Genomic DNA, 16,312 nt, shown 5'->3' on the forward strand with positions numbered 1-16,312 from the left:
GTCGGGTAGCAGACCTCTACCCCAGAGTGTGTGTGTGAAGTTTTAGCTCAAAATACCCCACAGATATTTTTATATAGCATGTTAAAGTTGTCACTTTTTGAGGGTTAGCAAAAACGCACCGTTTTGGCCCTTTAAATGCAAATATGCTGCTGCTCCCGACACAGAGGGCGGGGTTTCAAGAGCTCATGTGTTAGCAGCTCCAATTACCTCATGCAGACACACACTAAAATGACAGAAACTGTTCTGCCTTTTATGTTTAAACGGAGTCAGACAAAGATGGAGAGACTCAAGAAGTGACAACACGTAGAATGCAACAGGACGTCTCTGAATGGTTAGTTGATGAATTTATGTTGCTGACGTGGAGTTAACTATCTTCAATTAGCATATTCTGTCATGATAATCTATAAATCGCTCATATAGGAACTGTTGTGAGATGCACACAGAGTGATTTTCTATTGCATGTGAAAAGACGGATGCTACAGTTTGAGCTGACTCACAAATGTGCTCGACTACAACAACTCTTCCTCTTCTCAACATGGACTGCGTGTTCCCGGGGGCGGGGTTTATGTACATTTGAGGGTTAGTGATGTCACTAACCCTGGAGGAATGTTGTGTAGTCCCAACCAGCCATTTGTTGTAGTCCTTAAAAAACTATTTCTTTAAAAGCAAATATCTCCCTTTGCTTTGAACATTGAGCGTTGTAACTTTGCAGATGTTGTTTATGCTCAAAAAGCAACATTACACACTAACTAAAGTTAGAAAAGTGAAATCATACTCAACCACCCCTTTAAAGAAGATTTGAAAGTGGAAACAGAGGGAGCTAATCTAATGTAGAGAGGTAGCCTGTTCCAAAGTTTTGGGCCTGTAGTCGCAAAAGCGCGATCGCCTCGTTTTTTAAGTCTAGATCTAGGCGCAATGAGTAGACAGTGATCACTAGATCTCAGAGTTCTAGAAGGAGTGTACAGACAGAGTAGATCGGTCGGGTACTGAGGGGCCAATTTGTTGAGGGCTTTATAAACAAATAATACAATTTTAAAATCAATTCTAAATTTGACAGGTAGCCAGTGCAGTGTGGATAAAATAGGGGTGATCGACTCATACTTGCGGGTCCCAGTGAGGAGTCTATAGACGGGAGAGGGAAGACTGAGAGACACCAATATAAAGTGAATTACAATAGTCTAGATGAGTTGTTACGAAAGCATGAATCACTGTTTGAAAGTTACTCTGGGTTAAAAAAGGTTTCATTTTAGAGAGTTGGCGAAGATGAAGATAAAAAAAAAAAGATTTTACAACAGAACTTATGTTTATCAAATTTTAGGTTGTGATCAAACAGAAATCCCAGATTTCTAGCGCATTGAGTTTCATCAAGCACACCGTTTTCCTTGGACCCAAATAGAATTATTTCATAAATATTTAATGATCTGTAAGTATTCCACAGATTTCTATATACACTAATTATATAAAACTATACTTACAGTATATCATAGTTATACAAATGAACTGGATAGATGCATTTATTTCCATTCAAATGGTTGGAAACTGATAGAAAAACATTAGGCTAAAAAGATTCCCTATCCTGTGGCTTCCTCTTGTGGACAACATTAATATCACAGCCTTCGTCTTTCAGTTGAAATGGCTGATAGTTTAGAATTTGCAGTTAGCATCATAAATTCATTAGGGGTCCAATTCACCTTTGGCACTTGAACCCCTAATAACAAAATATCAATATCCAGGGCACCAAGACACTGTCTATAAAACACTTCAACACATTCTAAATGAGCTCGTTAGAGTCGGTCTATCATCTCAAGAAGAGTTTATAAATATTATGCAGTCTACTTGGAAGACATAAAAATCACAAGTTTTAGTGCTTCAAGTTTAAGATCAACAAAATCACTGAGACTTAAGACTTCTCATGCTTCTTAACCGATGTCTGTATGTGTGGGCATTACAGAAGGTCACGCCGAACACCCTATGAACCATATACAGTTGTAATTTAAATTATTCAACCCCCATTGCGAATCAGGTTTATTGGCAACATTTACATACTTTCAGCTGTTTGCAATGAACAAATCAAACAAAAGTAACCGAAATAGCTCAACACAACAAATGTTTCAAGTGGTTTCCCCAAATTCAACTGAAAATGCAACTTTTAATGACTTCTGCAGTATCAATGATTTAGCCTCCTGAATAAAATCCCTCAACAGCACAAATATGCAAAACAGCTGTTGTTTCAAGCACACCTGATGCAACTAATCAAGGGCTTCATTAGTTGCACCAGGTGTGCTTGAGCTAGAACACATGAAATATCTGATCCACAAGAAACCACTTAGAAACCGCCTAGCAACACTTGAGCAACAACCCAGAACAGCCAACTTTCTGAATATCTATGTATATAATTATTTTAAATTTCAGGAAAGGTTTGTCTTTCTAATTAAGATTTGATTCTTACCTAACTCTGCTATTAGTTTCTGTGATTGGAATCTTGTTATTGGTTTTAAGTCGGATGGCAAATATATCTATGATGACTATCACGATGGAATTAAATTTTTCTAATTTTCTGATTCACGAATAAATGGAAAAACAACTGAACTGGTCTACACTGGTTGTGCTGTGTGTTTTTGATGATGAAGTTGATGAAGTTGGCTATACAGAGCGCGAGCAACCATGCAGCAGATCTTTTTATGTCATCACATTTAAAGTGCAGCTGCTACAATATGGTACAGAAAACACTGGTTACATTAATATTTTAAACTGGGATAAATCTGGAGTGGCACTGTGGCAATAGTTTTTCTTAGGGTGGCAGTTGGCACCCCGGTAGATCCGCCCCTGCTCCACTCACCCCTACACATGCATTTATCATGTCAGGCACAGAAACATGACCTGGAGAGAAGAATGACAAGAGACTGCTAATCAACTGCAGCTGCGTCCACGCTACGATTGAAGTGCAAACAAGAACCTGAACTCTTAAAGGGTGTACATCAGAGTAAGTTACACCCTCTGTCCCATTTACCCCCCCTCCCCTCTCCTCTCTCTCTCTCTCTCTCTCCCCCTTATAATGGGGGCACAAATTGGGTCCACTCTCTCATTGGCATTTACACTGGCACAGCAGTCTGATGAAGGGCTCTTTTTGTGCTTTGATCCTGTTTGGTTTCCATCTAATGATCAGCTGACTCCTCCTCAATGAGCTGCGCTCAAGCCGCATGTTCTCTGTCACCGAGTTGTGTTCTGCCCTGAGTGAGTCTAACGTGTAAGCATGCGCTGGTTACCCACAGCAAACAGCGTTCTAGGATCTAGAAATGTCTGTGCCACGCTGGACTGGTGTTTACTGCCTGTTTGATCATATTGGAGCCTGGTTTCTGGGGACCAGGCACTGGTGGTGCAGCCGCAGGGGCCCCACAACGATCAGACATATGCCTGCAGTGAGAGGGAATAGAAACAGACAGAATTTCACAGTACGTGTAATGTGCATATAGTCAAGGAAAGAGTTTTAGGAGTTTGATTTTATAAGTGTTTAATATAAAAGAGAAGGCTGCTGGTAGAGATAATGAATTAAAACTTGTGACTTAACCAATTTATAACGTATGCATGTATAGCTGTTTTTGTACTACTGCTTGGATGTTTCTATTATAATTTATTTTTCATAATTTTATATAGACTTAAGACAAATATTCCTTTATTTTGTTCATTTCCGTCCATCAAATAAAATCCAAATAAAAAAAAGAAAAATAATTATATAATTTTATGAGCTACCATTTATTTTGTCAAAATATTTTAGTACTGCATATTACTATAAATTAAATGCTTTACAAATGAATGGTATGTCATATTATCCTCGAATTAATTAAATTAAATGTATTGGATTTTACTGTAATAGTACTTCATGTAATTATATTATTGAAGTGTGTATATATACGTGTATATGGGTGTTTTTTTATATAAATTATGGTATTTTATCTAATTATACAATTAAAGAATTCAATTTATTGGATTTTACTGTAAATTAAATACTTTACAAATTATTAGTACTCTATATAATTATACTATTAAAGTATTTAATTTACTGGATTTTACTGTAAATTAAATACTTAAATTTACTGAATTATAAAACAAAATGATTTTATTCACGCATTTTTTGAATATATATAGTTCCAGTGAAAACAAGAAAATTGTGAAGTTACTCATACCATGATACAAGATTCTGGTCATACTCCTCACCCCTAGTGTGTGACGTCATTATTTACACTGCACTAAGGCCAAGAGCACAGTTTCCAGCGGAAACTTATCACCGCTGGCTCTCTGCCTTACATGCAGATTCACAAACAAACACACACCGCCTGCGGTCCACAACAGTACATTTCTCCGGTGCAGGTGTGGGCCCTGACCATCTGCGCCCTGCCTGTAATTAGTACAGCGCTGCGTGGCATCAGTTAACCGGTGTTTATTTACTCCGTATGCCCACATGATGCGAGCGGGTTTGGGCTCTGCCACACTGTGTGCCTGTGCTATCTGCTGGGCACACGAGGAAAAGCAGAGTCACCGTGTCTTCCCTGGCACACTTCTTTAGCTTTGAGCCTGTAGAACAGGATTTACGAGCACCTGTCTCAGGGGTATGTGCACCAAAGCAAACAAACAGCTCCTCTCCTCCCCCACGAGCGCAAATCATCAGGGGGAATGTGGCCACCCAGTCCCTGCTATCATTTTAGCACCGTACAGTGTGTGTGTTTGAGATGTTCTGTATACAGCAGATAAAAACGGAAAAATTATGGACACGGCCATTCTGCCTCTGATGTATGTTCAAAACACTGCATATATCTCAGCGGTTATGAGTCCCTGCTGTCGGTGACTGTATACGATAGACAAAGTTTAACAACATGTAACATCCGCAACATATACAGTACAAATCATGCTGAGAATAACACTCTCCACACGGTGCCAAAACAGGTCTTTGTCCTTTATATCCACAAATATTTAGGACCCTAGCACTGATGGTGTGATGACCCTCTTGGAATTGCTCTGTTTGTTATTATATATATATATATATATATATATATATATATATATTTATTTATTTCTATTTACAAATTTCCTTTTTTGTTTTTGATTCAGTTTATTTATTTATTGCTTTTTTTTCCCATTTGATCACACACTTTCGCCATCTATTAAAGTGTCTTATAATACATGGTTTTATTATTGATAGCATTGTATCTCTCTCTCTCTCTCTCTCTCTCTCTCTCTCTCTCTCTCTCTCTCTCTCTATCTATCTCTCTCTCTCTCTCTCTCTCTCTCTATCTCTTTCTCTCTCTCTCTCTCTCTCTCTCTCTCTATCTCGCTCTCTCTCGCTCTTTCTCTCTCTCTCTCTCTCTCTCTCTCTCTCTCTCTCTCTCTCTCTCTCTCTCTCTCTCTCTATCTCTCTATCTATCTCGCTCTCTCTCGCTCTTTTTCTAGCAGCTTGTTTTGAGTAGTGTGCAAATTACAGTGACTTTTATGGAGGTTTTTTTCAGGCCGCAATCTGTTATCTGCACCATTAACTAAGCATTAACCGATATTAAAGATAATTTAAACAAATGCAAAGTGTCTTTTTTTAGATATATTTGTAATATGTACTTTTTAAAATCAAGTCATAATGACAATATTCAATCCAATGAGGATTCTAAAGAAAGTACTCAGGTACCTGAGTGAGCTGTTGCTATGGTTACTTCTTCAGGGGAAGACATTTATCTTTGAGAGTATTTATTGACGTCACTTTTTTTTAATTTTTCTTCTGCTCACCAAGGCTACATATTTTTAATAGATCAAAAATACAGTAAAACAGTAATATTGTGAAATATTATTATAATTTATAAGAAGTGTTTTCTTTTTGAATATATTTTAAAATGTAATTTATTCCTGTAATTGCAAAGCTTAATTTTCAGCATCATTACTCCAGTCTTTAGTGTCACGTGTTCCTTCTAATTATAATATACAAACATAAATCATTCTAATTGGCTGATTTGCTGCTCAAGAAACATTTATTTTTATTATCAATGTTGAAAGCAGTTGTGCTGCTTAATATTTTTGTAAAAAACGTATATACAATTTCGCCTGTTTGTTCTTATCTCATTATCCGCTTCAACTTAACCACAACGTGTTTTTCATTTTTATTTGATATATAATGATCATTTTCCCAAGATTCTTACACAGTCCTGTCATTGTTCTGAAATCTGAAGCATTGTTCCTCTCATTACTGAAGTTCAGACGGTTATGAACCACCATGTTCCTCCCTGCATTGCTAACACTTCATTTATATTTAATAGAACTGAACTACAAGTAACTTGTGGTATCTGTGTATTTATTTAACTAAATTCTACTAAAATGACGCTCTTAAGATTAACACACCTTTTACAGTAATACAGTGAATCACTTAAAATCTTTCCTGCCACCAAGCACTGCAAAGTTCCTGCAAAACAGCGTGAGTCATGTTTATGTTGTTATTTGCTTCATCTCTCTCTCTCTCTCTCTCTCTCTCTGTTTTGAATGCAGCAGAGCTGCAGAGGGAGGGAAGCATCGAGACTCTCAGCAATAGTTCTGGCTCCACCAGTGGCAGCATTCCCCGGAACTTCGAGGGCTACCGATCCCCTCTCCCCACCAATGAAAGCCAGCCCCTCAGCCTCTACCCCACGGCATTCCCCTAAAACCAGCCGTCCCGCCCAAGGAAACCTCTCTGTCGCCTTTGGACAATCTTTACAGTACAACCACAACACATCACCCCATGAGACAAGCCACACTTTCTCTCTCTCCCGCAGTGTGTTTTCACACCATCCTGCTCAGCTATATATTTTCTCTATTCTTTGAAACGTGGATTTTCCTTTAATCAAACTTGGCATGCAGGAAAACCCTGTTCAATGAGGCCCGGAGTTAACGTCCTTTGTCATTCACTTCCGTTGTAGATTAATTTCAATGCAGCCTCAATCTGAGACTGAGTGCACGTATATATTAACCTTGATGGGTCGGATGTACCTTAGAAGGGTTTGTTGCCACTTTTCTCAAAGACGTGTCATATTACCAATATCATTATCAAAAGAAACTTCCAGTGCGTACCTGTACTGAGTGTGTGTGATAGAGAGTGTGTTCATAAGATAGGTGTCCTAATTACCTCTCAGTAGTTGAGTTTAGATTTGAGCTTATAAAGCGTTATGCTGATTATTATTATTTTTATTTATTTTTTTGATCAACACATGCTATCATTAGACAAATAATATGTTTTAGTAGACGTACTGTAGTTAACATTTGAATTGATTTGAATTTTATAGGTAATTCAAATTGGTTATGTTTACAATTTATTCTTGTGTTACATTATAGTGTTTGTTATTCCGCAATTTCTTTTTCTGTATATTTGATTTGATTGTTTTTAACCAAAGTCCGTTTCTTGGACTTCTTCTTGGCTTTATAAATTCAGTGGGTTCAAATGATTCAGATAACTTTCAATTTATGGGTAAATGTGAAATGTATTGATTCTTTCAAAAGGGAAGTTTGATTGGCTTTATAGGATGTGTGCGAGGCTGATATTTATGGAGGATCCACAGCGAGTTTCATTCAGCTCAGGTGATTTAGACACTACCCACATTTTCAAAAAGTAGTTCCATTATTATCATCATCATCATCATCATCATCAATGTATCATTTTGTATTAGCTTGTTTATTTAACTATTTTAAATTGCTCTGTTTGAAGGAATGTCTTTTAAGTTGCTTGACTGGATGTAACATTTTACACACACACAACTATTGATAATTACCAATTAAACTGATATAAGAACTGTGAATAAACGGTCCTAATCATCAGCTTGTCAGAAAGCTTAAAGAGCTGGCGTTGGCTGACAGCTCTGTGCATGCTGAAACATGATGGGGTTATTCAGCATAATTCATAACGGCATTCAAGTTGGCATGACTTTCGGTCTGAATGCAGTGCACATGCTTTGTATGGACTACAATATTTTTCGTAATAATTCTTGCGTAACGTTATCTTGAAATAGGAATTTATGCAAGTGAATTGAACAAGTCTTCTAAACATTTGTGTGTTTGCTTAATACAGTATATGCATTTTGACTTTCACAGTTCTTTTCCCTTGTTAACTTACCTTGCTTTCTCCTGGATATATTTGTTATACAAAAACAATAAATGCATTTAAATGATGTGATACAAATCTGGGCTCGAGGCTACAAATCTCAGTCACTGCTTTTGTTTAGGGAACTGTTTTTTATCATCATGAATCAAGTCCGCCGGCTTCAGGACACGGGCTGAGATTTCCTCCGCCGCTGATGTTTCGTGATATTATAATGAAAGGTTTATTTGCATTTAGTTGCATTTTCCAGCACCAGCTGTGTGTTGTAAAAATTCATCAGGTATTTATCAACGTTATAAATGTGCTCTTAAAAATATTGAAATATTTGAGATAGGTAACAATATATAATAACAGATGTCATTTTCTTTTAATAACACAATTGTTTTATTATACAACTTAACCTGATGCCCAGTGGACAGACAAAACCACTAACAAAGCCATTGTTGTGTCATCACAGTGATCTTTATTGTGCGGAGTCAGACAAGCAGAGATATATATTGCATGCAAGGAAGCAAGAGGTAATTTTTTCTACTATTACTACTGAACTCTTAATCCTCACCAGCATCTTCAGGTGTCTTCTCAACACTCTCACCTTACACACACAATCACCCTTAAACAGAAACCCACAGTGTCTCGAAGGCGACGTGAAGCGGTCATCTAGATGGTGCGGAGGACGGTGGCAGAGCTCACACTCTCCGTCTGAGAAGGTCAGTCCTCGTTTCTTTCCGTCTCCCTCCAGACCGCCAGTGCCACCTTATCACCGGAGCGACAGCCTATAAATACCAACAGAAGATAGCAGGCATTTCAGTGAGGAGTGTCAGAGGTTTCCTCCTCTCTGCGGGGTCAGGAGGCTGCTGTGTAAATTAGTACATTTAGTTGAAGAAGCATTAATCTATGAACAGTCTGCCGGTTAGTCGCCGTGGCACTGATACACAATCTACCAGCGTCAATCTGTCAAGGCTGGTTGGCAATTCATGTAAGATTTTGTGGCTGTTTGTTCCAAAACACTCCCCCACACTCCATGTATCCCAATGGGAACGGTCTCCATTCAGTAACAGGCTGTTTTCTGGAACGGCTGCTCGGAGGTCGTTCATCTCTTCACTACTATTTGACCTGTGACTGCTCCTCCAGAAAACATAAGATGTCTTTAAGGGGATAAAAGTAGAGAAAACTATGAAGTATCTCAACCACCTTATAATAAAGTATTTTACTGTATACTTTCACTGGTTTCTTGTAGGCATTTTTCTTAACATCAAACTTGTTTTTCATCTTATATCTTCATGAAGATGTCGTTTGGCCTACCACCAGTCTTGTTTTTCCAACTTATCCTTACAGAAAAACACATTTTGATGGAAAAAAAATATGGAAATAAAAGCTAATATTTTGTTCTAGCTATTTTGATGATTTTATTCTCATTATGAATGGTTTTAAATTTGAGTGGACCTGTTGAATTAAAAATACATCAACCTTGTAAATATTCTAATTTAAAAACGTTATTAATATACACCATTCAGGTAAGTGTATCCTTTTTTTCCTTTCTTTCATTAGTAGGGGGAAATCTTAAATAGTCAACCCTGTTATTACAATTTTGTATTGAAAATATAAAATCTCAAATACATTGTTAGTGCTATGACCTTAAAAACACAAGTTTTACATTAAACTGTCAACCCTGTAACTTTTTACTATCATATTATACTAAAATGTTTTGGACCACCCATTACCATAGAATGTTCTTTAATAAATTCACATTACAAATCCATTTTTAAAATGAAAAAGGCGGCATTTCGTGGAATAACAAACTCATGACAATCTATTTGCGCGGTTTTTGAGACTAACGAGGGAGCTAAAGTGTTTTCCATATCATGTATTTGCTGTAGGCTATGCTATATGGGCCCATTTACGACTTAGATATGTATACAAAATAAATACTTAAAACATGTTGATTGGAAGTTGTCTGTTGCCTTCCCGTAAGCCGTAGCCCACTTTTGTAATCGCTTCGTGTTGTAATATGTTATTTGTCAATCAGACGAGACGTGTAGCCTATAAAGCACTCATCTCTTCAACTGTTTGAGAGACAGTAAACTGAACAATGACTGACAGCTCCTGGGGGATTTAAAAGGGTCAGTGTTGACATTAATGTGTGACACACACACACTTTTTTTTCAATTAGCTGCTGAATAGCCTCGATTAGATCAACTTATCTTCAGGATCCCCACACCTGGACGCGCATCTCATCAAGTCCTAATCGAAACATGGGCGTCTGAATGCTGTTTGCTAACAGATACAGTAAGAACAATCTTTATCTTCAAGTCATTCTCACTGAATAGCGCCGGATTGATTGTGAAAGGGTGGTTGTTTTATATTACTGATGTCCCCCCCATCCCTCATTTACTGTCCTAATACAATGACAAGTTAACTTTCCTATTCGAAACTTTCATGTGCAATCTGAAGAAAAACATTATTTAGTATTTTAGGGAAAGTGTAAAGTATATTTAACAACATTGAATAGCCTATAAGGTCGGAAAAACATTAAGTGCATGCAAATAATATTGAAACTATAGGCTATGTTTACACTGCTCGAGACATTTCTGATTGGAGGTAATAAAATGACTTAAAATGCATAAGACTAGCCTAATTTACAAGTGTCCATTTGAGAGTAAAAAAGTGATTTGCTTATTGTGACTTGATATAATCACCAATGAGTAAAGGTCGGCTGAACCGATTAAAGAACAACGATAATTCCTTAGATGTGCGTGACATTAAAAAGTGCAATAACGCGACCAATCTATAGTATTCTTACTGCTGTATTAAAAAAACAGGATAACTGCACGTGCCACAAAAGGAAAATAGATGAAAATTTAACGAATGATAAGTCTAATTTGATTTCCCTCGTGTTTTAATAATAATAATAAAACATAGCCGATTATTAAAACTACTGTATGGAACTGTGTGCTCAATGTAAAAACTAAATAAACTAAAATTGTTTAATGCTTTTTTTGTGTGTGCCAAAGTTCAAATCAGCATTTCACTTTTCAGTTGAAACATCGAGTAAAAAGACAGAATTTGTTATTAAAAGTTAGTTGAACGGAATCAAAGATGTCAAACATGATGAAAAGAGTTTAGATCACCCTGGTTAGTGAACCACATCAATTTAGGAGGTAATGCATTTTTTATCAACCACAAATAACTCTACAAGTCAAAATTCACAAAAGGGTCAAACACTTGTTACATTTCGACGGAACACGAGGCTTGATCGCTGAAGGGGAAATGATGGGTTCAGCATCACACAAGACAAAAGCTCAGGGGACCGAGAAAGTCCTGTGTGTGTGTGTTTGTGTGACCATAAAGGAAACACATATGTCACTGATTTTACTTACTATTACAGTATGACATTTAGAGATGTAACATTGCTGTTCACGAAACGCAACATGATATGCTTCATGGCTAATGTAATTAATAAGTATATAGCCTATTCAATATATGCCTGTATCGAATTAAAGGTTATTGCTTTTACTACAAAAGCATAATACAGATCCTGTTATTATTTTCAGGGTCTCTGGATGTAGGCTACTAATGTTTGCGAAATGGCTAAACAATAAAAAATGTGTCATAGGCTACACGATTTAGTATAAAATAACCAAACCGAGCCAGGCGTTCAGTGTGTTAAATGTATACTTGGAGGGAAAAAGTTGTTAAATGAAGAGAAAATACCATAGTTTCCAAACTAGACCACATTTGAATGCTTGTTTTAGTCTCGGATGATGACACTAAACGGCACAGTACGGGCAGCAGAAGCAGGTACACCGATTCCCCGAGGTCATTAGAGCGCCCCCACCTGTTACCTGAAAAAGGTGTCACTTTAAATAATCTGCAGTCGAGATACGCCCAAATCGATTTAAGCGTCATTTAGAAGCAGATTTAGTCATTTCGAGCGTGTTCGGAATTATCAAAATTTTATGAGGAGAATTTTAAACGATTTCCTGATACTGGACTACTACTGTATATTTACCAAAACATTAGATGAAAGATATACTATTCCCACCAAGAGCATACTCTAGCTATACCTAAATAATTATATTGATTGTTTTGCAGCTATTGCTGATTGTTGATCACAGAGACCGGTGCATATCATGACCTCAAATCTTGCTTTTTCCTTTAATTCCAGGTTTATCCGAACCTGTTAGCATCCTTACAGAAACTAATGTCTTGTCTTAATCACCATTATTATATTTCTATATTTCAATATTCGCTCTTAAACGTGTGTCATCTGTCTGGTAAAAGTACTATAGGCTAGCCTACATAAGGCCTACATAAATATTTAAAGCCATATTTTTTTTTAGTAGGCTATTAGCTAATAATTGTGAATTCAACTGTTTAAGAAAGTTATGATCTATAGGTTATCTAGAAAAATATTCTCACAAATAGTAAAACCCACTTGTGGGACATCTACAGTGATTCTCATTCATATAGTTCATGTTTGGTTTTAAATCTCCTGATATCAACAGGTTTGTGTGATTATTAGGGTAGGGCTAAGATTTAGCATAGCATCACCTCGGGAAAAAAAAAGACTGTTCTCACTTATAGGATGGTAAACGCAACATGGTACGGTATAGTTTCGGAATGTCCTTTTGTGGGGTATACTGTTGCCTATTTACTTTTGGGCAGAAGGAGAGTGGAAGAGAAGAAGCAGAGCACCAGAGCTGTCTGTAAAACTGTTGTTTCTCATCCATCAGGTACATTATGTCGATGTGCAGAGGAGGTTCGGCTGACTCGGTTGGGTGATATAAAATGGGCTATACGAAAAGTCAATTGTAGGATTTGCCAAAATAAGCGCGAGCATATCAAATACACTGTCCTAATGAAAAAGAGGAGACATGGGAAAATGTATCCAGGGTGTCTGGATGGGTAGTAAGAATGGAGGAGAGAGAGCTGGACGGAAGAGAGGGGGCTGCTAGCTGGTGCAGGCGCTGGGTATACATGTGACAAGGGGAAATATGAGGGACTTTGACAGGTCTTAAACGGTCTGGCGCCAAGGCCTCAGTCTACTGGCTAAATATAGCAGGAGAGATGATGCACAGAGATGATGAAAAGATGAAAAGAAGGAGCAACAATGTAAAAGCAGAAAAAAAGAGCAACGGTCATTTAATGATCAGCCCTAGAGGATCATCTGGTTTCATATATGTGAAGGTATTGCAAAGGTTTGCGTTATCTTTTTGCAGGAACATATTCATTTCCTCAGAACCCTGGAAACACAATTAGACACATTGTCTTAACAGCGGACACCGTCTCAAGGACACAAAAGCTGACAGAAGCAGATCATGCATAAAAGTTTGGCATCAGGCTATTTTTAACTAATGAAAATGTTCTCTGGTCGAGGCTTATGCACACAGACACCGCTCTGACAAACCTTTAACCTTGTTTTTCATCATTACAATCATCATTGGTTTTTCGACGCCTCGTTGTTTTGGCAGTAAACGGTGGCAGCGCCGTGAAAAGTTTTTCAGCATGAACGCTTTTTCAATCACGTGTGATAAGAACTCGGCGCATGATTACATTCTTGTCGGTTTAGATGTGTACAGCGGGAAAAATAAATCTGCCGTAATTGCAGAGACTTTGTTGATGTAATTACTTCCTTAAGTATATACATAGCAAACCATTACCATTTCCATGTGTGGTTAATCACTCAATCCAAATCACTCTCTGTCGAAGCTTAAAGATCAACGACTATTGATTACATAGCCTAGCCTACTATTTCAACTTGCTGCAGGTAAAACACTTCACATACAAAACAAATATTTTCATAAATAATCTTTAATATGTACACTAAAGCATGTCGAATAACAGTGGAAACTGTTTTTTTAAGTGTCAGGAAAAAAGTTCACTAAACCAGGAATGATGGTTCAGTTTCTCCCCTAGAATGATTTAATGTTAAATATATCAGTTGTCAAACTTGTCAAATAGACGATTGTAGGCTATGAATATGCTATCTTATTTTATTCTCATCAGACGTGAGATCATGTATGGTTTTAAAACTTAATTTTAGCTTAAATAATGAGGATTTTATATCAGGAGAAAAAGTAGCCTAGGTTACTTATTTTCTTGTTTGTCATTTCGTTTGGCTATTTAAACATCTTTCATTATGAAAGCAGAAAAAAACGTTTTTAATCCTATAGCCTATATGTAGCTATGTTATCGTAGCCTCCTATATTGAACACTTTCGTAATAATTGATTCATTTTCATTTTATATTATATTTAGGCTATATGATATTATTTTGACGACTTTTAAAAGAAAATTGTATCCTATTTGAATACCATACCTTTATTGTAGGAGCGTGCATATCCCATAATTGAGTGTCAGTTTTAATAAATCCCGCTGTAGCTGTCTGTTCACTCGTGGCTTCGGCAACAAGTGTCTGCCTATTTTGTATCGGTTTGCTCTATTTATGATGTAGATTTAACTATACTTATGCATAGTTACGGTGTGAATGTGACATTTAACTTCTCAACAAACAATAATGAAATTGCTAAATATTCTTATTATCCTTTCAAATGTAATACCCAGTTCGAAAACGCAATATAAAATAATTTTACAAAGGTTCATTTAGCTGTTTTAATGACATTTTGACGTGAGTGGCAATCCGCAATATGCTCTTTAATAAAAAAGATATGCTCTCTAAACCACTTTAATACACTAAATACACTTAATCCACTTTTTCTTAATACAAAACCAAAACCAAAAAAAAAAAAAAAAACTAGAGCCTGTAAACGTCGTCGCCGTTTTAAAGAACAGCTGCAAACACATTAAGTTTCTTTTCAGCTGTTGAGAAATACACGCTGATTTTTTAAAATTTCAGTATAATAAGCAATGTTTAATGCCTCTCTGGCGCAGTAGGGGTTAAACATGCAGCCTGTCATCGTTCTGCTGATTTGTATCGAAGTGTAAAGGTGACAACATTCCGCAACCGGTTGAATCCGTCCGCACAAAAACATAGATTGAACATTGATGCGTTTTGGAAATATTGAAACTATGTGAATGCGACATCTGATGGAAAAGTACGTTGACATGCTAAATTATAATGATCACAAGTCATTTGGAGACAAAGAAGGCAAGCGCAAGCCAAAAGTTTGGCGTAAATGCTAAAAGGATTGGAGTGCACTGTTAGAGGATTTTGGAGTAAATATGAACTGACAAGAGACGGTTCTTACTGCGGTACGTCAGCCGACTGGCGCCAAGCGGCTATCTAACAAACCCAATCCAAGTAAATCTAGAGTCCACGAGTGGATTTCTTAAAGGTATAGACTGCACTCATGGCTCGACCCACTGCTGAAACTACAGGTCGAAAGTAGACGGTGAACCTTTATAGTGGTCTGGCACTTGAGATGTAGCCTAGCTATGTTTTTTTTTTTTTTTTTTTTTTTTTTTTTTTTTGAATATAGAAAAGCATATGCTTTTTGTCTCCTAAACATTCAGAGGAAGGATAATCTGCGCACAGTAAAATATAAATACATGTAGCCTAAATTTGTGAATATAAAACATTTACATTCACCAAACAGTTGTCTATGTATAATAACATATAGAAAAATAAAAGTTAAAAACCGCAGATGCTTGTTAAGAGTTAACAGTTAAGAGTAATGCAGCACTCACCAAAATGATCTTTACATTGGTCTTTAGATTCCATCAACCCTCTTCCTCTTTCTTCAGTAGTTTAGCGCGTGGCTGTGCGCTTTGAATGACCCGGGGCAGAATTTAAAGCACCAATGTCCGGTTATTGGCTGCTGTTCCTCACATGAAGTCAGTGCACGATGACACACGCACAAAGTACGGAAATAGTTATTCACATAGTAACGCACAAGGTCCTTTGGCTATGAGTGTGCAGTGCTATAACAAAATACTCGTACGCGTCACTTTGACATGTAGGCTACAGCGAAAAGATAAACGCTATTTGCTGTGTTCCTTATGTTTTTTATTGACTATTGCGAATAGTTATTCTCAATTTATAATGTTTTAAAATGTTCTACCAATGGAAAGCATATAACATTTTTTTTGCGCTGATCCGTCATAACAATTTGCACTTTTTTATTTACACGTCAGTAATCTTAATTCCTAGTTTTCAGTGTATCTGAGATTGAGTTTTGTTCCTCGGACAAGGAGGCATCGTAATTATAAGCGTAAGCCGACGGAGGTGCAGTCTCCACCGGCTAAACACTGAGGG

The 16,312-nt window shown here is 37.0% G+C and overlaps 1 protein-coding gene and 1 long non-coding RNA gene across 4 annotated transcripts in view; one reads left to right on the forward strand and one right to left on the reverse strand.

The window, feature by feature from the left end:
* The window catches only part of bcas3 (BCAS3 microtubule associated cell migration factor), a 237,606-nt gene extending 229,422 nt beyond the window's left edge, over positions 1-8,184 (forward strand). For 2 of the 3 annotated variants that reach the window (XM_082180488.1, XM_082180487.1), the window contains exon 24: positions 6,520-8,184. In XM_082180488.1, the coding sequence (XP_082036614.1) occupies positions 6,520-6,671 (152 nt within the window). In that variant the 3' untranslated portion in view covers positions 6,672-8,184. The remainder of the gene's footprint in view (positions 1-6,519) is intronic. The other variant, XM_082180489.1, reaches the window with a different exon arrangement.
* On the reverse strand, positions 7,180-16,226 carry LOC309506677. The gene is made up of 2 exons (XR_014208886.1): positions 15,745-16,226; positions 7,180-8,871 (listed from the first exon to the last, which is right to left on the reverse strand). It is a non-coding gene; the product is annotated as an uncharacterized lncRNA (long non-coding RNA).
* Positions 16,227-16,312: the final 86 nt, after the last annotated feature.

Source organism: Leuciscus leuciscus, assembly GCF_965113295.1.
Source record: "Leuciscus leuciscus genome assembly, chromosome: 9".
Lineage (NCBI taxonomy): Eukaryota > Metazoa > Chordata > Actinopteri > Cypriniformes > Leuciscidae > Leuciscus > Leuciscus leuciscus.